At 37.1% G+C, this 25,775-nt stretch overlaps 1 protein-coding gene and 3 long non-coding RNA genes across 4 annotated transcripts; 2 read left to right on the top strand and 2 right to left on the bottom strand.

The window, feature by feature from the left end:
* Positions 1 to 1,777: 1,777 nt before the first annotated feature.
* Positions 1,778 to 2,552, top strand: LOC149941408 (uncharacterized). The gene is made up of 3 exons (XR_016481376.1): positions 1,778 to 1,914; positions 2,004 to 2,109; positions 2,221 to 2,552. It is a non-coding gene; the product is annotated as an uncharacterized LOC149941408 (long non-coding RNA).
* A 2,062-nt stretch (positions 2,553 to 4,614) lies between these two features.
* Positions 4,615 to 8,469, bottom strand: LOC149941407 (heat shock 70 kDa protein 14-like). The gene is made up of 14 exons (XM_090177379.1): positions 8,306 to 8,469; positions 8,000 to 8,080; positions 7,806 to 7,928; positions 7,634 to 7,739; positions 6,279 to 6,372; positions 6,119 to 6,223; positions 5,900 to 6,061; positions 5,691 to 5,843; positions 5,519 to 5,621; positions 5,336 to 5,464; positions 5,190 to 5,264; positions 4,964 to 5,134; positions 4,837 to 4,892; positions 4,615 to 4,778 (listed from the first exon to the last, which is right to left on the bottom strand). Exons 1-14 carry the CDS (start codon positions 8,363 to 8,365, stop codon positions 4,694 to 4,696), a joined length of 1,503 nt encoding a protein of 500 aa, XP_090033505.1. The 5' UTR covers positions 8,366 to 8,469; the 3' UTR covers positions 4,615 to 4,693.
* A 2,724-nt stretch (positions 8,470 to 11,193) lies between these two features.
* LOC149941406 (uncharacterized) lies at positions 11,194 to 11,982 on the bottom strand. Its single transcript, XR_016481334.1, has 4 exons — positions 11,666 to 11,982; positions 11,580 to 11,609; positions 11,377 to 11,529; positions 11,194 to 11,320 (listed from the first exon to the last, which is right to left on the bottom strand). It is a non-coding gene; the product is annotated as an uncharacterized LOC149941406 (long non-coding RNA).
* Positions 11,983 to 22,307: 10,325 nt separating this feature from the next.
* On the top strand, positions 22,308 to 23,154 carry LOC149941405 (uncharacterized). Its single transcript, XR_016481214.1, has 4 exons — positions 22,308 to 22,682; positions 22,739 to 22,768; positions 22,819 to 22,971; positions 23,028 to 23,154. It is a non-coding gene; the product is annotated as an uncharacterized LOC149941405 (long non-coding RNA).
* Positions 23,155 to 25,775: the final 2,621 nt, after the last annotated feature.

Below are 25,775 nucleotides of genomic sequence, written 5' to 3'. Positions count from 1 at the left end.
AGACTTGTAAATAGCGGCAGTCCATGCGTCAAAAACCACTTAGAAAAATCAAGGGACTCCTAAAAAAATATCTTTAGAAAGGGATAAGGAGTCCACGGGACTCCTTCCAATTATATCGTAAATTGTGTAAATAAGGGGAAAATTCTGAGAACACAAAAAAAATCGAATTGTATACACTCTTTTACGCGCGTCTTTCCCCCCATCAAGGACCCTCCCACGATTTGCTCCACAGGCAGCTGCCATAGACGTACTGCACGTAGCTCTACCGTGGAAAGTTCTTTCCCCCAAAACCCGTTATCTCGCGTGTAGCACGGTAATGGCGACTCCCATGAAATACGCGCGTAAAAGAATGTTTGCCCGGCCACGGAGTCGTGGACTCTCTTAAAAATATCCACTATTTACGGGTACGTTCAGCAGAGCTCATCGGACTCACCGATTAGTAATCGGTGACCTCGGTTTCCTACTGTACGCTTTTTCGCGTTTCCGGTTTTGACGTCACGATGCTCATCGGTTACTCACCGAAGAGAAGTCATCGGCTGGAAGAGTCGGTTTTTCCGATGACTGACGTCATTACTGACGTAAAACTACTATAAATGCTACGCCATTTTAAAAAACACCGATGACTGAATAAAAGCGTTCAGCAACTTAGGACGTCATTATGACGAAAAAGCTCATCAGTTGAAAATATCAAATCCATCGGGATTTTTTCCGTTGACTGCTGCTGAACGTAGCCTACAAGTCTGGCCGTCTGCTCCCAATTGACGAGAAAACTTTATCATTCTACCCGTGGCGCCGTCTATCTCTCAATGGTTCGTTCAAATAAGATGCATTTTCCGGCAAAAATATTTTTAATACAAAAATAATGGATGGCGCCACGGGTCATATGATAACGTTTTCTCGTCATTTTAGAGGAGACGACACGTTCGTGATTTTCAAAAACTTGTTTCGCGGGGAGCAGATTTGATTGGATCTCTAGATTAATATTCCCAACTCAATGGCTATCAGAATCCATTGACCACTTAAGGGGAAAACCGTTTCTTGGAAAAATATGGAGTTTTGAGTTAAAATATTAAAAAAACTTATGAAAATACTTGTTCTGGTGTTGTTATTTTTTATATACGGTAATTATTTGAACAAACTTCGCGCTACTAGATAAAAAATTTCTATAAATTATGGGCGAGAAGTTGGGCTTTATTTTGAAAAACATTTTAAACAGTGGGCGGTTTTTTGGGCTGCAGGACGTAAATTTTATCTGGCAACTTTGGCGCCGGTGATCTCCCAGATTCCGGACTCACACTTCCATACACGCTCTTGCGGTTTGCTGGGGGAGTGATTATTGTCGCCACGAATCCGAAATATTTCCAAAATAGAATAATATCGGCGTGACGTATGTCGACGTCACCCATGCTTTATCAGAGAGGGTAAAGTCGCTTCGCTACTGAGAGGCGTCTCTTCCTATTCCCGCAATGTTAAAATTTCGTTACCAGTTTTTGACGCACGCGCGAATAGAAGAAATTACAAATGAAGTTCAGGATCCCACTACCAGGGTGCTACAGGGTGTCGTTAGTTAAATTTTTTTAGAAGATTTTTGTTACATCCGCAATATGGCACCGATTATTTTCTTATTTCTGATACTAAAAAATTTAAATAAAATGTGAAATGGTTGTTTCATGTGAATTTATGACGCAATTAAGTACAACTAATTATTTTTAAATATTATATTTGAATATTGAAGTGTCAATTCTTTTTAACAGACTAAAATAATGGGAAACATAAATAGCCAAGGCCTAACAACAATAACAATAGAAATTAATATATTGGAAATGAAATAAGATCAAATAACTTAATGAAAATAAATAAGAAATAAATATATAAGATAAAGCTTCGAAGTAGTTCAAAAAAGACGAATATGAGGTATGAGTTTAGTGCTGTATCTTCATCAATTTCCTGTCCAGTCTTTTCTGTGTCTTTTTGTAATCATGATCGAGATCTTGTTTTTTCAGGGCACTGTGCATGCAAAATTCAACGAAGAAACTTATCATGTTTTGAAATACAGTCGGACATGTTGAATCTATTGATGCTTGAAACCAAGTCTTGTCAATTCGACGTGTATTAAATTTTTCCATACGCTCTTTGACATTTGGCATGTGAGATAGTAGTTTAAAGCTATAGTATCAAATACCTCATTTGTTTCTGTAATAAACTTTAAAAAATTGTCAGTAGGTACTATAAGGCTACCAAAAGAAGAGTTCTTTGTTGTTTTGAAAAACTTGAAGAAGGAGAGCACATTTGTAGGATCAATAATTGGATTGTTCTTTTTGAGTTGGCTGAGGCAAGAGGAGCATTGGTGGTTGGAAAAACAGCGATGGATTAGATATCCTGATATATAGCTAAGGACATTTTGTTTAAGTAGATTTGGACTCTCAATTGAATTGCATATGCTCTGTTCGAATGTGTTTAGAAGATGATGACAATTGCGTGTTTAAATCTAAAGTTCTTTTACCATTGTGATTAACAACTAAAGTAATGTAATTTATTAAAATTATTTGTTATTGAGACAGTTTCAAATTTCAATTACCATTTTCTGAATTTTCGCATGAAATACTGCTGGACAAAGTGTAATTATGTTCATCTAGAACATTCAATGTGTTTTCCTCTGAAATTGGTTGTGATGCGTTTGTGACCAACGCGCTTTCTTCCATCCCATGTTCATATGTCGCGTATGGATATGCTATACATTTTAGTATATTAATTGTCAGTAAATTTTTTAAACCACATTAAGAACCCTTAGATGTTTTTCTTTATACTTCACTAACTGTACTGGAAAATGAGTAGTGTTAATAAAATATTGTTGGCACAGCTGATGGTATTAGACTATTTTTAGTTTTAATATTCATAAAACTCGTCAGTGAAATGATTAGAGCAAAACCTATGGTTAAAGTGTAGGTATTCCGTTGTTTTATTTGTCAGATTCTCGTTTTTTACATTATCCAACTATGATAGGGAACTGAAATTTCAATAAGAAAGTTAAAGTAAAAATAAACCTATGTAAAAAACGCGTATTCACCGTTCTTTTTCCCTTGGAAACTTGAAAAATGATAATCGAGAATTCTTATTTTTCGTATTAGAACAATTTACGGCGGAACACAATGGTCCAGGCATATTTAAAACATTTAAAAACTACTTAAAATGTAAATTAAAAACGAATCAATTTTTGCGTCGTCCTAAACTGAATATTGAATCGCGCGCTAGGACTTCCGGATACGCTTGCAGCGCCATCAAACGTTCGGATCCTATGGGCATTTTCGCCGAAAAAAATAAATACGGATTTTTGAACGAGAGACGCCTCTCAGTAGCGAAGCGACTTTACCCTCTCTGGCTTTATCCTATAGATAAAACTGCCCTCAAAATGGCGGCCATAGCCCAAAGCTACAGTGCGAATATACTCTATAAATGTTCTCACGTGATTTGTTTCGTACCTAAAGGTGAGCTACCTTTGGGCTTAATTGACTGGTTTTCAGCCGAAATGTTAAAGGGGCTCCAAAGTTCGGTGGCAAAAGAAAGAAAATTGAGCATGCTTTTCGTCCCCCCCCCCCCAACCCCTCACTCGGCCTTGGCAGAGACGAGCAGAGTCAACCGTAAATTTCGCACTTTACTGACTTTACACACATTTTGCCACCGAGCTTTGGAGCACCTTTAAGTTGTCCAGTTGTTTTCAGCCGTATGATCCTTCTGAAACTAGTACGATCCAAATCAAAACTCGATACGATAATCTAGCCACCCTGTCTATCAAATTAGACAGTTTAACGACTAAATGTAAACACAGTTTTATGGCTTATTTTATACTACGATTGCAGCCTAGCTTCATAAATCACAACACTTCCCATATTCAGAGTAAATCCAACCCCAAGGGTTGGCATAACTGGCCGCGCATAGACACTCTTTTATTTGCCAGTGCAGAATATGGCCCGTCTTGTCTTCAGAGTGAAATGTCTGGTACTTGGATGACTCTTCTCTAGGAGGTGATTCTCAGTTTTGAGTGATTTACTTTAAAAAACCTCTTAATAGCACTTAGGGAGCATCCATAAATTACGTGAGGCGTTTAGGGGAGGGAGTCTTCAGCAAATATCACGTAATTTTTCTCCGCAAGAAACTGTGTGAAACTGCGATAAAACTGGGTTAAATTTTAGTAGTTCCTTAATACTTAAAGTATTTTAGTGTTTGATTTTCTCACTGTGATTCTAACCTACGTTCTGTCTAAAATGCTAGTCTTAACTAGTCTTAATTATAAATAATTAAGCAAATTATGTTTTTTTTAAAAATAAATCCAAAGCAATCAAACACAGATTAACGTATTTAAACTAAAAATACGCATTTTGAAAAATATAACGTGATATTAGGGGGGAGGGAGGGGGTTGAGCCAAATCTCAAGACATCTCTCCAAGGGGGGTCGAAAAATCACCTCACGTAATTACTGGACGCTTTTGGTAATTAACAATGATGGTAAAGATGACAGTTTCTTCATGTCTCTCTTCACTTATTATTAGGTGCCCTTGGAATGATACTATTTGAGCAAATTCCAAAACCACGTCAATTATTATAACATACTTTAATTTTGAATTTAAAGCAAATTCTACAATACAATGATACAAAATTTGGGAAACTAGTCAAACAAAAATAAATTAATGAATTATCACCTGCCATAACTTGGCTCAACAATCACACTTTCATTTTTGTTGGAAATTTTATCAAAACAGATAATGTGCAAAGTCCCATCACTTGAAATCATAAAAAAAAATTAAAGCATATTTAGGAAACCCAATTTTTCTTACTCACTTTCTTATTTGAAAAGACACAGAAACTTCAGAGTTTTCAACATCTTTCATCACAAGCTGATCCAAGTTAAAAAAAAAAGGTTGTCTATGTAATGTAAAAATCAGTTACAATAAATAAAATAACTTACTTTAGCTAAAGGAACAGCCTTTTCAATGTTATTGTAAATTAACCCCTCGTATACGTCAACAATGAAGCTGGTTTGTCCCGAAGGAATGTTAAAAATATGGTTCCATTTCGAAGGAACTGTTGTTCCTTTCTTGAAAATAGGCACGAAAACTGGCTCTATTTTTCCAGTTAGCTGAAATTGAGGGAATTAAATGACAGAACTATATAAATCTATGATAAAAATTTACCTTTAAGTATATGGTACTAGAGATACCATCTACCTCTGTTATTTCGTTTGTTTCTCTACCAAAGAGAAGAGCTGCCTAAATAATTGAAATAGTTTAAACTTGGCAAACATCCACATGCAAGCTTTTAATGTTTTTAAAGTCATCACCTCCTCAGCTGCCCCTATAGCGACCACTTCATCTGGAGGTACAGTAGATAAAACATTTGCATGACAAAATTTTTCGCGAATTAAATCTTGCAGCCTAGAAATTTTAGTTGAGCCACCAACTAAGACTACCTAAAAACAACAACAAATTCACCTTTTATTATACCACAATTTTTTTATATTCACTTTATTGACATGTTCCTTCGTCAATCCTGAATCTCGTAAAGCTAAGTCTATTTGGTCCAAACATTGTTGAAGAATAGAACTAATAAGAGATTCAAATCTAGCCCTGAAAAAAAAATTGTGTATCCACCATTTAGCGAAAAACAAATTTTAATAAAATTCCCACATATCACACCTGCTGATGTTTAAACTTAAATCAATTCCATCGTGTAAAGATTCAGCACAACATTGAGTGGTGTTAACTGTAGTTAATCCTTGTTTGCAAGCCTCTGCTGCATTCCATAATTTCCCAAGAGCTCTTTTACTCAATTCCTTCACTTTGTATTGCCTGCCATAAAACATGTTAGACCAAAAATCTCGTAAAATTCTACCGTCATAGTTTACCTCTGAAACTCTTGGCAGCAAAAATCAACTAGACATTTTGTCATGTTATTACCACCTAAATTTTCCTTGTGAATTTGATGAATAATTTTGTAAATTCCACCAAGAACCTCTAATATTGTTACATCCATTGAAGTACCACCAACTCGAAATATCACCATGTAACTGAAAACCAAATGTAAGTATACCATTCCCCAAACAAGTTCAAATTTTTTAATTCACCAATTAGAATGATTGGACTCCTGTCCAATTTTGTAAGTTAACGCTGCTGCAGTAGGTTCATTTATGACACGAAGAACTTGAAACCCAGCTTGGGTGGCACATTCCCTAGAATTGGCTGTGGTAAATTTCACTATTCATACTTGCTTGATAAAAATGTTACTTGGTTATTTCTCTTTGTACTTTAGAAAAATGCCATGGAACTGATATAACAGCTGGAAAGCTATTACTTTCTTGGCTACATCTTTGGGCAATCTCTGTTTAAAAATATTTCAATATGACCTTTAGTCGCTTAAGGCGGAAGTACCGTATTTTCACGCATATAGCCCGCACCATTTTTCAAATTTTTTCCGTTTTTATGTCGGGTTATATAAGGGTGCGGCTTATATAGGAAAAAAAATACCTACATCTTAATAAAAAAATTTATTTGGTTCAATACAAAAAACAAAAATGTTACTCTATTTCGGATTCTACATCGGATTCGGCGATATTTTGTTTTTTTAGTATGTGTTTGCCGTTTGCCATCCATTTAATGAATGAACTTAACACCGTAGCTTACCGCACTAAAATGGTCAGCGTATCTCACTCACAATTTTTATTTAAGTTCATTTTTAATCGGGCTATCTGAGTAGGCGGGCTATATGCGTAAGCGGCTTATTTAAGTTCTTTTTTACAGGAAACGGAGAAGCAGCGGGTTATATTCGTATGCAGGCTATCCGAGTAGGCGGGCTATATGCGTGAAAATACGGTAAGTGGTTTTGTGTTTCTGGGAACAAATTAGAGATGGCGCTGAAACACGTCTATGCTGGTGTTGTCAGTTAAATATTTTTATTTCAATTTCACGTGATTTAGTTAAATTCATTGTGCAGTAAATGTTGAGAGCAGTGTGCGCGCATTTAAAAAACATACTCCCGCTGAAATATTAGCTCGCAGAATAAAACGATACTTTAGCCCGTTACATTTGAATTTTGCTATTTTTTAAGTCGCTCATCAAGACCGTAGCGACTTCAAGCGTCAATTAGGCTAACTACTCAAAAATACGGTTTTAATTGAATATAAAATTAGTTCCTTGGGCTAACGGTGTCATTTTCAATTGTAAACTAGGTTTATGTCAAAAATATGGAGAGCAGTTTTAATTTTAAAAATTTGTCAACTATTTCAGATAATTTCAAGGCCGCCAGTTTCAAATACTACAGTTTGTAAAATATTTCAAATTAAATATTAAAACGAAATTCAAATATAAATCTTCAATCATTGACTAGTTAAGGTTTCTAACAAAATTATGAAAAAAACCCGAGGTTTAATATCTTAATTATTGTAGAATTAGGGAGTGTCGTAAGAACGTCTTATTTCTAGAGTTATTGCTGACTTCCCCTTAAACTAAGCAGTTATAATTTGTATGCCTACTTTATAAAAGATAAAAACCCTGAGTTTTTATTATCATTCTAAACTTTTGATACCCAATAAAATGACTATATAATTCCAAATCTGTTCATTATTATTAAAAAAAAACCTCACCCAACATTTGTTGAAAGAAGAATGTAAGAATTTCCTCAGGAGTATAGCATTTCAATTTGTTGCAATCGTCAATTTCAAATTTGTTAGTTCCTTCTTTGGATATTAACTATAAAAATCCAATAACATCAGCATCCATCACACCAGAAATAGCAAAAGATGGTGAAAAACACACTTTGCACGTTCTTCCATAATGGTCTTTAATGTCAATTGATTCTTTTCCTATCAAATTTTTAATGTGGCTAATGGTTGAAGAGGCATATCTTAAACTCATCTGCTTTGCAGATGTTCCGACACACTATAAATATTAAATCACACATTCCTTCACTTGGCTACTTTAAAAAAAAAAAATACCGAAGTTAAATTTACTTTTTCACCGTCAATAAAGGCAACCATGGATGGAGTAACACGATCACCAGCATAATTTGCAAGAACATCAGTTTTTGAATCCTTAAAAATGATAAAAAATTATTAAAAATAACAATTTGACTGATAGAAAGCCAAAAGGCCATACACGTGCCCAGTGCTACAATAATACTTGTCAAAGAAAGGAGCAAAGGCTTAGTCTTTCAATGACAATGTAAACGAGATTCGAGTTTCGAAAAAAAAAACCTTATAAAATATAAATACAAATTGCATTAAAAATTGTAAAAAACTCTTTTAACAAAAACAAACCTTGTACATGGCAATGGAAAAGTTAGAATTCCCGAAAAATATTCCGAAAGTGGCCGCCATTTTCAATACTGTGTCCCGAAAGGCCGAAACTCAGTGTTTTCTGTTATGTCGTGTAGAAAATTTCCCTTTTAAATCGCTTGAAAGCCAAAAAACAAGTAAATGTTTTGGTGAATTTAAAAAAATTCCTTTATATATTTGAAAGAATAAGGGATTGTTAATTAACAATAAAAATAATTATATTTGCAAAGAATTATCATGCAATTGAATAAACTTTAGATTTAACCCTTTTGAAAAAAGGAGCTAACCAAATCTGGAAGGACCGTCGAACCAAATATAATAGGTGGTTTCTTTTCGCTTTTTCCGAGATTTCGGAGTAGGGTAAGAAGAGTAACGCTATAACGTAATTTTACTCCGATTCTGTGGTGGCGAATAGTTTGAGTCGGAGTAAAAACATTTTTCCAAAATTTAGGTGGATCCTTTTCGCCTGTTCTCCGACTAACAGTGTATTTGTTTTACACTAAAACTTTTATTCGCCTGTTCCGGGGATGATAATTACTACGCCCATAAAATATTTGCTTGTTTCGGAGTATAAGGCCTTTTTACTCTCTTTACATCTCCTTTTCAGAAGGAGTAAAAAGAGTAGCAGTAATACTCCGGAACAAGTGAATATTTTATGGGCCGGAGTAATTATCATCGCCAGAACTGGCGAATCAAACGAGTTAGGGTAAAAAGAGTACGGTCCGAGGACACGCGAAAAGAAATCACCTATCAAATTCCTTACACTAGGACGGTCATAGTGCATTTTCTCTACAAACCTTGGGTCTATATTATTTTTGGTCGAACCACCTCACCAAAAAATACCATAAAGGTTTAAAAGGCTTAAATGTTTTTATTACCGTAAGAGAACTTACACTCTTTTGGAACAGAGCGGCTCCGAAAATGGAGATCAACAGCGCGTAAAAATATACTCAGATAATCAGTAATGGTAGCACTTTCAGAAACAAAAACCATAGAAATCGGATAACAAACTAGAACGATTTTTGAAATTTTGTCGCGTAGTCCGATTAGAGCCTTTAAAAAACCCTGCCTTCGGCCCATGCTTTTCGTTTGCCTGGCAACGAAAGTTACGCCATCTGCGCCACACTGGTGAACTAACACTCTATTTCGCCTAAGATTAAAAGGCCGACTTTAGCTCTACGCTAACGCGGTTTTTTTTACATCTTTAAAGCGACTTATCTTTAATTAAAGTTGAAGAATGGCTCAAAATTGCGTAATGGACGCTTCAATAAAAGATACTCGGTTTCTACTCCCCTCTCCAAATTTTTCTGGGAAGGAGCTATTTCCGGTCGGTCGGTTAAACGGTTAGAATGGCTAGCCACAAAGTTTATATAAGCCAATCGGAGACGCGTTTTTGCCCTCATGAGAATTTTGCGTCAGATAAGAAACGCGTCGGCTCACGTGTATAAGGAACATACTAATGTTTATTTTCGATAATATATTTTAAGGTAACATATATAATGTTTTTAAAACTAAGTATAAGAAGATAATATTATTATTATTATCATCCTCTTATGGTATAAATAATTAAAATTATATGCAATATTTTTATAATACCTGGCAATTTTAAAGCTTCTCATGGAGGCAGAGTTAATTCATTTCGTATAAATTTATCTTTTGGAAAAAGATGAAAACTCATTCCTTTAGAACTAAACATATTACTTTTGCGGTACGGTATGCAACAAGTGTTTCCTTTTAACCAGGTAACTTTTTTGGCATGTTAAGGCTTAGCAAAAAACTGATGTTACGTTCGAGAAAGTTTCCAGCTTTCTATTCACCAAGCACTATATAAATAATAACTTATGAGTCCTGGCTGTCGGAAATATTACTTCTTGGCAATTTCTGGGAAGATGTTTTATTTAAGCGCCTATTAAATCATGTAAGAGTAAATACACAAAAGAAAACATCTTTTCACAGGTTAGTGTTAGAAATAGTTTTCTTTTTACCATAATTTCCAATCGCTAAGAACGCACTAGAAAACGCGTTTCTTTCAAATCATAGAAAGTTAGTTTTTTTTTTCAATAAAAAATGAAGAATGGTTAATTAAATATTTTAGGAGTAATTACTCAAACAAAACATATCTTTTCACAGGTTACTGTTAGAAATAGTGGTTTTACCTGCAATTAATGAGGGAAACCGGTGCACAGTAATGGTTTATCGCGAATATCTACGTTAGTATTGTATGTACGGCAGTAGTTAGGTGCCCTATTCCTAGCCAAAAGGGGGCGTGGCTACCGCGTCCCCAGCTGCGTGACGCGGGGGGGAATGAAGCGGGGAATCGCGATTCCGCCCCCCCTCGGGCGCGTGTCACGCGCGCGTGACCTGAATAATTAATGAGATTAACAGGTGTTAATTAATTAGCCTAGTTAGTCGACCTGTTCAAGGTCAAAAGGGTGAATATTAATGAGCGTGGTATTGTTTAACTAGGTGGATTACCGTTATGGGTCATTGACCTGTTAGATAGTAACATGTGTTTAGGATCATCAAGTAGTTATATTATATGTTTGAATATTAATTTTTGGCGGGAAAGTGTAAGCGTAGCGTGTATAAAAATCAACAAGTGGTTAAACTCTTTAGGTTTATTAATGTACACTTATGTTTGACATGAATATTAATATATGGCTTAAGTTTGTACCTTTATAATTAACCGTTAGGGTTCATGACCTGGTTGCTATATGGTTGTTAAAGTTTTGGCGCGAATTTAACATGTGTTCTGAAGACCGTTAGAAATTGTAAGCGTCGATTAACAAGTAGGAATGGTACGTTTTAACCAATCTGTATGAAAATGGTTTATATGATACAACTAACGTGCTTATTAAGAGAGACAAAAATAAATATAAACAGTTTATTTAAATTAAAATTTTAAGGGCGCCACCTAAAATTACATAAATTAGTTGCTAATATAATAAAACATGTTGAATATATTACCCCCTTCCACGATGATTTTGATCCCCGGCGCTAGAAAAAATTCAAATTATAATTTCATATGTATTAAAATATATTTAACGAATTACCTTTCCTCAAGTCCAGTACTCGCATTTCCGCCGACAATGACGGGTTGATCAAAATCTCCCGATAGGGAATTGTGGGAGAGTTCGAGGGCGTTGGGGAGTTCTCGGGTGTTGGTGGGTCCGAAGGCGTGGAGGGTGGTGGCAACGTGTCGGGTCCTATTGTTAGAAATTTTATAAAAGTATAATAAAAAATAGAAAATAATTACTTCGAACTGGTCCTAGGTCCGCGTTTTCTCCTATAATTTAATAATTATCAATTACTTGTTACAGTATATTATCAAAAGTGCATTACTTCCGCGTCCTCTCCCCTTCAATACTTTAATAAAATCTGCTGTAGTGTTGGAAGCCCTAAATTTTTAAATTTTTGTTGAAAAGGTTCGTATTAAGACGTTTTACAACTTACATTGTAGTTCAGGAACGAAATGTGATAAAACATGAAAAAATCACGCCTTTTATACCCGGCAATCTTAACCTAAATATTTGATTTACTATAGCTCGAGGTTAGGTTCGTGTATGGAATTTTTCTCGAGAAAACATTGATTTATTTTAAAAAACCGTTGCGTTAATAGAGTACGTAAAAATTGTTACAAAACCATTAGAAAATGGAGTTTCCTAAGCATCCCGCTAGGGGTTTATTTACCACATGTTGATATAAAAAAAAACCGTTGCGTTAATAGAGTACGTAAAAAAATTGTTACAAAACCATTAGAAAATGGAGTTTCCTAAGCATCCCGCTAGGGGTTTATTTACCACATGTTGATATAAAAAAACCGTTACGAAAAATTACGAGTACCTAAAACCGTTATGAAAATTAGCATGTGTTATAGAAGTTCCTAAGCGTCCCGCTAGGGGATTTTAGTTTATTACGAAAACTTACGCATGTATTAATAAAAAGCGTTAGATAAATTAGCATGTGTTATAGAAGTTCCTAAGCGTCCCGCTAGGGGGTTTTGCGACTATAAATAGAGGGACGCGCTTTATTTGCATTTATTTCACAACTTGCATTCGACTTGAAGAAATTGTAAGTAAATTTTAAAATTTGGGGAATTACCTTTTTTAAATGACCGTTTATTGTTAGGAAATTATTCTGGCACGATGGACTTTGACCGCAAAGTAATAGTTTATTAATTCAGTCTATTTTTTATACCATTTAATTTAGCTTAATTTTTAGAACCAATCCGAAACACCTCCCTGCTCCCAGGTCAATAAGGTCCGTCGTCGATTAGATTTCGGAAACAAAGTAAATATTAAGAAAACTCGTTTCGAAGTAGACATCCCGAAGAATCAACCCGATATCATAGATTTAACATGCCACGAGGTACTCGATAGCCCTTCGAAACAATCGCCATTCAAACCAGTTGATGCGCCACCCAAAAGCACCCCATCCAAGCCAGGCCCATCTCAACCAGGTCCATCTCAAGCCGGTCCATCTCAAGCCGGTCCATCTAAGCCAGTAGACGACGGCTGGACGGATATAGTCGTAGAGTTTTCCCGCCATAAAAATTTCGGGATAAAAATTGCAAGTTTCAAAAATAACTTGTATTTAGATATAAGGCGTTACGTCAAAAATAGCGATCGGCCAACCGCGACGAAAGACGGCGTTTGCGTCAAACTAGATTCGGCGTATGAGTTAAAAGAGTATCTAGAACAGATAGTTTATGAAGAAGGTGATTTTCAACTAAGAAACGAGAAGGTTGAAATTCTAGCGGGTCGGCGAGGTGAAGTTCTAGTTTACAAGAACCGTGGACGTCACTACGAAAAACTATTAAACTTGCAGAATTCCGGCGAAGTTTACGACGTCGCGACAACGATTCAAACCGTATTAAATATTTACGCAGGACTTTAAAAACACCATGGCCCTCGATCTTAGCACCCGTTTCAACCCTAAAAATTTTTACTCGATAGATAAAATCATTGCCAGTTCTTCTCGAAAGTATAGGTGTAAATCTATGCTATTCGAGTGTAATTTTAAAAATTTAGACCAATTAAACCACGCGGATATCAGTAACCAACTGACCCGTATTTTCCAATCAATATTAGATAGAATTACGGCCGATAATTTAGGCTACACGCGCGTCAGGGTGGTGGTAATTTCCGATGAGCTGCACGATCCGATAAATTTCCAATTAATGAATATCAATGAATTGACAGCTGAGAGAATTTTAACGGGGATTGAAAAGGTAGCGCAGTCCGTTAAGACAATTTATTTAGATTCACCCCTCCGATTCGACCTAATATTTCTTTAAGATACCCCTATGAGAGGACTTCCTCGCAGCGTTAGAAGCAGAAGTTATGAATGTTTAGATCAGTATATCAACCAAGGTAACACATTTATTCCCATTAGAAATACGGACAATTTATGTTTTACGAGAGCCCTGGCGGTGGGAAGAGTTTTGGCCGACTATCAGCATTTAAAAAGTTTAGGACAGGGTGCTAGTTTTAATCAAAACGATTTAAAGACAATTAGAAACGGGCAAAAGCCCGAACAAGAAATTGAAGCTAAAAAATTACACGCCCTAGCGGGGGTTCCCGAAGGCCCCGTAGAAATAATAGACATTAACCGATTCCAAAATATATTACCCGACTACCAAATTATATTAATCTCGGCGGACGATAATTTCGATAAAGTGTTTATTGGACCCTTTAAAGAAAAACAAATTTTCCTCTTAAAAATTAAAGACCACACCCACGTCGTACGATCTTATTCGGCCATGTTTGGGGTAAAATCTTTCTGTAAATTTTGTCTTACCCTGTTACATAATATCAAACAGAAAAAAAGTCACGACTGCGGACCCAATCTTAAATGCCGCCGGTGTCACGGTCCGGAATTCCACCCTAGTTTAGAACAGGCTACCCGTTGTAATGACTGTAATAGGTATTTTGCCGGACCAAATTGTTTCTCCCAACACGTAGAACTAGGAACCTGTCAGGTTTTAAGGCGCTGTTTAAATTGCGGGAAAGACTATGAAGGCAATCATAATTGCGACAACAAATGCGCTTTTTGCAAAATTGACCATCCCAAAAACGAGTGTCACGTCCGCCCATTAGAAATAAAATCAAATGAGAAACGACTATGTTATTTTGATTTTGAAACCATAACGACTGACACTAAAATTAGACCAATTTTAATCATTTCCGCGATGCAAGAAGCGCCATTTTCGACCAATTATGATTACCGAAAATTTCACGGCTTTGATTGCGTTCAAAATTTCCTAGATTATTTATTAGCATGCCAGGTGACAGTTAATGGTCGGAAAAGAGATACGGTTACGAGGCCGGTCTTTGAAAACGTCATATTAATTAGCCATTTCGGGAGTGGTTTCGATACGCTCCTTATTCTTAACGGTCTATTAAAACGAAAGATTAAACCCGAGATAATTTATACCGGTTCCAAAGCCCTGGGTATGTTTCTCGCCCAATTTAAAATAGCCTTTATCGATAGTTTCATGTTCCTACCTACAGCCCTTCGAAATTTCTCGAAAACGTTTAAGATTGTCCAAAAGAAAGGTTATTTTTGTTATTCATTCGCTACGGAAAACAATTTAGATTACATCGGCGCCCTCCCCGAGAAAGAATATTTTGGTATCGACAAATTTACGGACGAGGAAATCGTAGAATTTAATCAATGGTACGATTCCCAACGTTACGTCGTTTTTGATCTAAATAAAGTTTTAACCGAATACGCGATCGATGACGTTAAACTTTTACAGAAAGGATTCGATAGTTTTAGAAATTTATTTTTAAAAACAGTCGATTTTGATTTGTTAGGGTCAAACGCCATAACGTTGCCGGGAGCCGTCACAAATTTATTCCTTAGTAGATTTGTCGAACCAAACACTATCGCGATTGTTCCGGGGACGGGTTATAGGAAACGGCATAGTGTCAAGGCCCTAAAATGGTTAGCTTATTTGGAAAAAAAACTCAACGTGAAATTTCAAACGGCGCGATCGCTAGGTGGAGAACATGTCATTTACCCCTATCGATTAGACGGTTATTGTTCCTCGCCCGAAATAATTGCCGAATTTTACGGCTGCCATTACCATAAATGCCCACTGACCACCAGGCTTACGATAAACAGTTAAAAGATTCAAATTTAAATATTTATCTCAAAACCCTCGACCGCGAAAATTTTTTAAAAAAGGAAAGGCCTAATGCACAGTTTATTAGTATATGGGAGCACGAGTATGATCAGTTAGTAGAAGACCCAGCAATTGCGAGTTTCTGCGATTCCCTACCCTTTACCAAACCGATAGGAGCGAGAGACGCCATTCGATATAGTGTCGTGCGAAAACTTATTGCAGCGCTTAATGAAAGTTTAAAAGAATTCGGGCTTGATAATGAAATTAAAATTGAACTCCACACAAAACCAAACGGGCTCTGTTGGAATTTGATAACCACCAATAACTACCATATTAGAATTCCAAATGGACCAATTAAAGAGCTTCTCGATTTTGAACCTAACATAAATCCATATCGGAAAGACGGATTTCATATTGGGTCATATTTTTGTACGAAACCTTTTGCTGGTTATATAAAGTCCTTATCGTTAAATAACTTTAATTACATTGAAATTAGAAGTGATAATGTACAAGACGCCGCGTTTAGAGTCGAAACTCGAATTGATTATCAAATACCGACTGGTGCTTACTCGAGTGTCCAAGACATTTTAGACGCAATGATGTTAACCTTGGATGAGGAAATAAGGGATAAATTTAAATTAACCATTAACCATAATGGATCCGTTCACATTGGAGCCGCGGCGGGGTTTGCAATTATATTTCATTCATCTGAGAAAGGTCTCGGTGAAATGCTAGGCTTTACGCGCTTTAGTGAACTCTTGGCCAATACAGATAGTCTCTACGCTGCTGATTTATCAATGGGAGCCAGAACACTATATATATATTCAAATTTAATATATCCTCAATATGTAGGCGATACGTTTGCCCCTTTGATGAAAATAATACCGCTAGCTGGAAATGATAAGCCGTTTGAAAAATCTATTATTTTTGACAAAATTGATTACTATCCTTTGAGAACAAATAATACAGAAATAGTTGACATTGACATGAAAACGGATTTTGGCGAAACAATAGCCTTTATAAACGGAAAAAGTGTCGTTAGACTTCATTTGAGACGAAATGGCCGACAGTGAAAGTTATTTCAAATATTACCGCGAACAATATGGTGGCGGACCATTTTTTGCCGGACCTGTTTATCAACGGGGAAGAGGCGTGGGCGGAATTTTTAAAAAGCTGATAAAATATATAACACCCATTATCAAACCCGTGACCAATGAGGCTTTTGGAGTAGGCAAGAGATGGTGGCAAGATTTAAAACAAGGACATGACCCTAAAGAAACGTTAAAGAACAATTTAAGAATCGCCGGTAGCAATTTATTACATAAAGCGGCTGATCGATTAACGAGAAATCAGTCTGGCAGCGGCTGCCGTAAACGACGAACGGGCCCCATTAGGAAACGAAAAAAAGTGTCCAAACGGAGAGTTACAAAAAGAACCAAACTTGACTTTTTAGGATAATAATGGCGGTTTACGAGGGAATGCTAAGTCAGCTGGATATTTTTCAACGCCCATTGGTCAATACTAATGTAATTACCACAACGGAAATAAGATATTTACCAACAAACAATTTATCGGACAATGGCCCTCTGGAATTTTTTATTCCCGCGTCGGAAGATTTATATATGGATTTATCAAAAACTATGTTAAAATTGAAACTGAGACTTTTACATAACGATGGATCGAATGTCCCCGCCGCTGAAACAAAAGTGGCACCAACGAATAATCTAATAGGGTCGCTTTTTAGTCAATGCGATTGTTATCTCGGGGATACTTCTACCCAGTCCGCGAACAACTGCTACGCTTACAGTTCCTACATTGAAAAATTAGTCAACTATGGAGAAGATGCAAAAAATTCGCAACTCCAAAATGGCCTCTTTTATATGGACTCTACGACCAAGCCTTCGGAAATGTGGTTAGATACGTTCAAGTCAGAGTCCAACGGGGCCCTGAAGCGAGGCTCAAGATCAAAAGAATCGCAATCCTTTGAAATAATGGGGCCCTTGTCTGTTGATATTTGCAAAATTAATAAGTTTATGTTAAACCAAGTTTCGGTACGATTTCGTTTAGTTAGAAGCCCACGCCTAACTACCTTCATGTCTATGGAAGCTGGCAAGGATTATAAATTAGTTATAGACCAAGCGTACTTGTACGTGACAAAAGTTAAAGTTAATCCTTCAATCGTATTGGCGCATGCAAAAATGCTAGAATCAGATATTCCAGCTATCTATCCCTTAACGCAAACGATTGTTAAAAATTTTAGCGTAGCGAGAGGCCTAACGAGTATAAACCGCGATAACATCATTTTAGCTAGGAGTATGTAAATTATGGAGAGGAAATTATGGGTAGGCTGGGTAGGTAGGCTTGACAACGTTAAACCATTGAACTTAATACAATTCAGACATCTAGCGGAAATTGTTTGAACTTAAGAAAATATTTTCGTCTGCTAGTTGTTGGCACGCCACGTGTTTTTATAGTTTTCATAATGAAACAAGGAAAGCGTTCAATTTAATTTAACAATAACACAAAGATACCGTTTTTTGCAAAATTAAAATAGAGAAAAATAATGGTAAATATATATTTTTCTACTATAAAACCAAACATTCAGCTTCTTCCACTAATTAAAATCAGTTTCCACTACTAAAAGCCGTTACTACTTCTTATTTTGAACGTCTCAGGCGAAATTATAAGTACACGGCACATATATTAATCTAGTTACTGCCTGCCGTAAGATGGCGCTACAGGCTTAGGTTAAAGTTTTAGCTCGAGCTACGTTACCGTAGGTGTGACGGGGAGCCCGTATTGGGGGAATACAGTTTTCCATTCCAGGATACTGGTCATTCATATTCCTAGATTTTAGGTAGATTACCGAAACGAGCTATTGCTGGGTCTTCTACTAACTGATCATTTCGAGTTTCGACTCTAAACGCGGCGTCTTGTACATTATCACTTCTAATTTCAATGTAATTAAAGTTATTTAACGATAAGGACTTTATATAACCAGCAAAAGGTTTCGTACAAAAATATGACCCAATATGAAATCCGTCTTTCCGATATGGATTTATGTTAGGTTCAAAATCGAGAAGCTCTTTAATTGGTCCATTTGGAATTCTAATATGGTAGTTATTGGTGGTTATCAAATTCCAACAGAGCCCGTTTGGTTTTGTGTGGAGTTCAATTTTAATTTCATTATCAAGCCCGAATTCTTTTAAACTTTCATTAAGCGCTGCAATAAGTTTTCGCACGACACTATATCGAATGGCGTCTCTCGCTCCTATCGGTTTGGTAAAGGGTAGGGAATCGCAGAAACTCGCAATTGCTGGGTCTTCTACTAACTGATCATACTCGTGCTCCCATATACTAATAAACTGTGCATTAGGCCTTTCCTTTTTTAAAAAATTTTCGCGGTCGAGGGTTTTGAGATAAATATTTAAATTTGAATCTTTTAACTGTTTATCGTAAGCCTGGTGGTCAGTGGGCATTTATGGTAATGGCAGCCGTAAAATTCGGCAATTATTTCGGGCGAGGAACAATAACCGTCTAATCGATAGGGGTAAATGACATGTTCTCCACCTAGCGATCGCGCCGTTTGAAATTTCACGTTGAGTTTTTTTTCCAAATAAGCTAACCATTTTAGGGCCTTGACACTATGCCGTTTCCTATAACCCGTCCCCGGAACAATCGCGATAGTGTTTGGTTCGACAAATCTACTAAGGAATAAATTTGTGACGGCTCCCGGCAACGTTATGGCGTTTGACCCTAACAAATCAAAATCGACTGTTTTTAAAAATAAATTTCTAAAACTATCGAATCCTTTCTGTAAAAGTTTAACGTCATCGATCGCGTATTCGGTTAAAACTTTATTTAGATCAAAAACGACGTAACGTTGGGAATCGTACCATTGATTAAATTCTACGATTTCCTCGTCCGTAAATTTGTCGATACCAAAATATTCTTTCTCGGGGAGGGCGCCGATGTAATCTAAATTGTTTTCCGTAGCGAATGAATAACAAAAATAACCTTTCTTTTGGACAATCTTAAACGTTTTCGAGAAATTTCGAAGGGCTGTAGGTAGGAACATGAAACTATCGATAAAGGCTATTTTAAATTGGGCGAGAAACATACCCAGGGCTTTGGAACCGGTATAAATTATCTCGGGTTTAATCTTTCGTTTTAATAGACCGTTAAGAATAAGGAGCGTATCGAAACCACTCCCGAAATGGCTAATTAATATGACGTTTTCAAAGACCGGCCTCGTAACCGTATCTCTTTTCCGACCATTAACTGTCACCTGGCATGCTAATAAATAATCTAGGAAATTTTGAACGCAATCAAAGCCGTGAAATTTTCGGTAATCATAATTGGTCGAAAATGGCGCTTCTTGCATCGCGGAAATGATTAAAATTGGTCTAATTTTAGTGTCAGTCGTTATGGTTTCAAAATCAAAATAACATAGTCGTTTCTCATTTGATTTTATTTCTAATGGGCGGACGTGACACTCGTTTTTGGGATGGTCAATTTTGCAAAAAGCGCATTTGTTGTCGCAATTATGATTGCCTTCATAGTCTTTCCCGCAATTTAAACAGCGCCTTAAAACCTGACAGGTTCCTAGTTCTACGTGTTGGGAGAAACAATTTGGTCCGGCAAAATACCTATTACAGTCATTACAACGGGTAGCCTGTTCTAAACTAGGGTGGAATTCCGGACCGTGACACCGGCGGCATTTAAGATTGGGTCCGCAGTCGTGACTTTTTTTCTGTTTGATATTATGTAACAGGGTAAGACAAAATTTACAGAAAGATTTTACCCCAAACATGGCCGAATAAGATCGTACGACGTGGGTGTGGTCTTTAATTTTTAAGAGGAAAATTTGTTTTTCTTTAAAGGGTCCAATAAACACTTTATCGAAATTATCGTCCGCCGAGATTAATATAATTTGGTAGTCGGGTAATATATTTTGGAATCGGTTAATGTCTATTATTTCTACGGGGCCTTCGGGAACCCCCGCTAGGGCGTGTAATTTTTTAGCTTCAATTTCTTGTTCGGGCTTTTGCCCGTTTCTAATTGTCTTTAAATCGTTTTGATTAAAACTAGCACCCTGTCCTAAACTTTTTAAATGCTGATAGTCGGCCAAAACTCTTCCCACCGCCAGGGCTCTCGTAAAACATAAATTGTCCGTATTTCTAATGGGAATAAATGTGTTACCTTGGTTGATATACTGATCTAAACATTCATAACTTCTGCTTCTAACGCTGCGAGGAAGTCCTCTCATAGGGGTATCTTAAAGAAATATTAGGTCGAATCGGAGGGGTGAATCTAAATAAATTGTCTTAACGGACTGCGCTACCTTTTCAATCCCCGTTAAAATTCTCTCAGCTGTCAATTCATTGATATTCATTAATTGGAAATTTATCGGATCGTGCAGCTCATCGGAAATTACCACCACCCTGACGCGCGTGTAGCCTAAATTATCGGCCGTAATTCTATCTAATATTGATTGGAAAATACGGGTCAGTTGGTTACTGATATCCGCGTGGTTTAATTGGTCTAAATTTTTAAAATTACACTCGAATAGCATAGATTTACACCTATACTTTCGAGAAGAACTGGCAATGATTTTATCTATCGAGTAAAAATTTTTAGGGTTGAAACGGGTGCTAAGATCGAGGGCCATGGTGTTTTTAAAGTCCTGCGTAAATATTTAATACGGTTTGAATCGTTGTCGCGACGTCGTAAACTTCGCCGGAATTCTGCAAGTTTAATAGTTTTTCGTAGTGACGTCCACGGTTCTTGTAAACTAGAACTTCACCTCGCCGACCCGCTAGAATTTCAACCTTCTCGTTTCTTAGTTGAAAATCACCTTCTTCATAAACTATCTGTTCTAGATACTCTTTTAACTCATACGCCGAATCTAGTTTGACGCAAACGCCGTCTTTCGTCGCGGTTGGCCGATCGCTATTTTTGACGTAACGCCTTATATCTAAATACAAGTTATTTTTGAAACTTGCAATTTTTATCCCGAAATTTTTATGGCGGGAAAACTCTACGACTATATCCGTCCAGCCGTCGTCTACTGGCTTAGATGGACCGGCTTGAGATGGACCGGCTTGAGATGGACCTGGTTGAGATGGGCCTGGCTTGGATGGGGTGCTTTTGGGTGGCGCATCAACTGGTTTGAATGGCGATTGTTTCGAAGGGCTATCGAGTACCTCGTGGCATGTTAAATCTATGATATCGGGTTGATTCTTCGGGATGTCTACTTCGAAACGAGTTTTCTTAATATTTACTTTATTTCCGAAATCTAATCGACGACGGACCTTATTGACCTGGGAGCAGGGAGGTGTTTCGGATTGGTTCTAAAAATTAAACTAAATTAAATGGTATAAAAAATAGACTGAATTAATAAACTATTACTTTGCGGTCAAAGTCCATCGTGCCAGAATAATTTCCTAACAATAAACGGTCATTTAAAAAAGGTAATTCCCCAAATTTTAAAATTTACTTACAATTTCTTCAAGTCGAATGCAAGTTGTGAAATAAATGCAAATAAAGCGCGTCCCTCTATTTATAGTCGCAAAACCCCCTAGCGGGACGCTTAGGAACTTCTATAACACATGCTAATTTATCTAACGCTTTTTATTAATACATGCGTAAGTTTTCGTAATAAACTAAAATCCCCTAGCGGGACGCTTAGGAACTTCTATAACACATGCTAATTTTCATAACGGTTTTAGGTACTCGTAATTTTTCGTAACGGTTTTTTTATACCAACATGTGGTAAATAAACCCCTAGCGGGATGCTTAGGAAACTCCATTTTCTAATGGTTTTGTAACAATTTTTTTACGTACTCTATTAACGCAACGGTTTTTTTATATCAACATGTGGTAAATAAACCCCTAGCGGGATGCTTAGGAAACTCCATTTTCTAATGGTTTTGTAACAATTTTTACGTACTCTATTAACGCAACGGTTTTTTAAAATAAATCAATGTTTTCTCGAGAAAAATTCCATACACGAACCTAACCTCGAGCTATAGTAAATCAAATATTTAGGTTAAGATTGCCGGGTATAAAAGGCGTGATTTTTTCATGTTTTATCACATTTCGTTCCTGAACTACAATGTAAGTTGTAAAACGTCTTAATACGAACCTTTTCAACAAAAATTTAAAAATTTAGGGCTTCCAACACTACAGCAGATTTTATTAAAGTATTGAAGGGGAGAGGACGCGGAAGTAATGTACTTTTGATAATATACTGTAACAAGTAATTGATAATTATTAAATTATAGGAGAAAACGCGGACCTAGGACCAGTTCGAAGTAATTATTTTCTATTTTTTATTATACTTTTATAAAATTTCTAACAATAGGACCCGACACGTTGCCACCACCCTCCACGCCTTCGGACCCACCAACACCCGAGAACTCCCCAACGCCCTCGAACTCTCCCACAATTCCCTATCGGGAGATTTTGATCAACCCGTCATTGTCGGCGGAAATGCGAGTACTGGACTTGAGGAAAGGTAATTCGTTAAATATATTTTAATACATATGAAATTATAATTTGAATTTTTTCTAGCGCCGGGGATCAAAATCATCGTGGAAGGGGGTAATATATTCAACATGTTTTATTATATTAGCAACTAATTTATGTAATTTTAGGTGGCGCCCTTAAAATTTTAATTTAAATAAACTGTTTATATTTATTTTTGTCTCTTTCTTAATAAGCACGTTAGTTGTATTATATAAACCATTTTCATACAGATTGGTTAAAACGTACCATTCCTACTTGTTAATCGACGCTTACAATTTCTAACGGTCTTCAGAACACATGTTAAATCCCCGCCAAAACTTTAACAACCATATAGCAACCAGGTCATGAACCCTAACGTGTAATTATAAAGGTACAAACTTTACCCGTTTCCCCGCCAAAATCATGTCAAACATAAGTGTACATTAATAAACCTAAAGAGTTTAACCACTTGTTGATTTTTATACACGCGACGCTTACACTTTCCCGCCAAAAATTAATATTCAAACATATAATATAACTACTTGATGATCCTAAACACATGTTACTATCTAACAGGTCAATGACCCATAACGGTAATCCACCTAGTTAAACAATACCACGCTCATTAATATTCACCCTTTTTAAAACACTTGCTTACCTACTTGATTGACAGGTCAACTAATTAACACCTGTTAATCTCATTAATTATTCAGGTCACGCGCGCGTGACACGCGCCCGAGGGGGGGGGCGGAATCGCGATTCCCCGCTTCATTCCCCCCGGCGTCACGCAGCTGGGGACGCGGTAGCCACGCCGCCTTTTGGCTAGGAATAGGGCACCTAACTACTTACGGCTATAAACTCAATTACGAACATTAGGGCCCAGCTATTTCCTACAAAAAATGTTCTATGAACATTTTACATACGAGCAATCGTTCTGTCGTATTCTCGGTTTTAACGTTGTACCCGAAGCGCGTCTTACAATTTGGCGCCTGCGTTGACTAAAGGCCCAAACACACATACGGTTCGCAAGCGATTTCGCCTGCGAATTTTCACGCACGCGCCCATGCGCCATGACTTCCATTCTATTTAAAGGGAATATAACCTCAGGTATTTGGTGTGGAACACCAACGTTTGCAGCTCTGACCGCTCTTGCCTTTGGCTTTAAAAATGTTTGGCGCCACTGTACAGGGAAATTTGAAAAAATGAAGGGATCTTCCGTAAAGATTGCTTTGCAGGTTATATTCCCTTTAATTCACGCGACGCGACGCGATTTGCCATCGAAATTTCGCGCGCGAAGGCTATGTGTGCATCCGCCTTTAAAACGCACCCGCCACTCTTCATGTAACCGCATTTAAAATTTACCACCCAGCTAACTCTTTTTATTTATGTAATAAATCTCTTGAAAATGAAGCTGTTGTGTGAGATAAAATGATGGGAAAGTCGGAATAATGGGTCACTTCAATTTAAGTTTATATTTACTGCCGTAAGGATTAAATTCAATGCTTTGAAAAGAAAACACGACACCGATGAGACTGTTCGACATGTAGAAAGCGAGTGAATCAAACGTGTAATAAATTATATTTAATACTTTCAATTAGTATATACATTGTGTATTATTTCAACGCTAAATGTAGACCTCAGAGCCAGCAAGAATATACTGTGTTAATACTTTATATAATCCGTTAGCAAAGACAGTTTCTCTAAACAAAAGTACATCTAATTTTAACAGAAGCAAACTGAAAACCTACTATAAACTAAGTATTATAAATAGTTAGGCTTATGCGACCAAGGTAAAATTCCCAAACAAACAGAGAAGAAAAATTTAACTTTTGGATATGAGCTAGCTAGGTAACATATAAGTGCATAACATTAAATAATAAACAGCGGACAACTCTGATGGAGGCCCACCTTGCTCGGAACGGGGAGAGTAGTGAAACCAGCGAGGTTAAATTGGTACCGGCAGTTACAGTATAAAGCGGAAAGTTGACCTCTAAAGGGCTCTGGTACGCCTTTACCCCGAAAACAAACCCATAGTTTGTCTCGATTGACAAAGTCCAGAAAGGCGAGATAAAGAGCACACCCGGTCTTTCGAGACAGTTCAATTAAAGTAGTGAGTACAAAGAGATTGTCGACAATTCTACGGTCAGTACTAACACCACATTGAGCTTCACTGAGAAGCCCGTGAGATTCAAGATACCCACCCAACCTATCCTTGAGAAGCATAGCGTACAACTTATACAGAACCAATGCTACGGCGATGGGACGATAAGAGGCCAAATCAGTGAGATCTTTACCTCTCCCTTTATAAATCAAAGTAACTCGAGTAGTGGACCAGGACCTAGGGGTGGAATTACCTAATCGCATTTGATTAAAGACGTGTAGGAGTGCCAGTTTGGCTTGCGGACCAAGTGCTAGCAGACATTTGCCGTAGATATCATCTAACCCAGCTGATTTGCCCCGCTTAAGTTTCCTAAGGGACGACTCCAATTCTGCCATAGTGAATGCAAGAAGCAGACTAGTGTTAACAGGGTTGGGCGGAGCGGGAGGGGCTTCGGTAGGGGGAGGAGGGGCGACAAGGGATGGATTCCGCGACGATTCAGCCGGGGCTGAGGGAGACCATAATTCTTCTTCTAGATCTCCGATATTTTCCTCAATTCTCCGACCTATCCCTTGCTGACGCGAATCCCTTTGAACTGGGTGGCTAGTTTTTTGCATTCCTTTCGGAGTTTCTTAATATGTTTCCAGAACTTCTTACAGCGATCCTTGCCAGCATCTTGAATGTTTTTCTCAATTTTTTGGTTAACAGCTTTCATT

Source organism: Leiobunum rupestre, chromosome 6, assembly GCF_980474605.1.
Source record: "Leiobunum rupestre chromosome 6, qqLeiRupe1.1.hap1, whole genome shotgun sequence".
Classification (NCBI taxonomy): Eukaryota; Metazoa; Arthropoda; class Arachnida; order Opiliones; family Sclerosomatidae; genus Leiobunum; species Leiobunum rupestre.
Note: the sequence above shows the minus strand (reverse complement) of the source record. Positions and strands in the feature narration are given on the sequence as shown.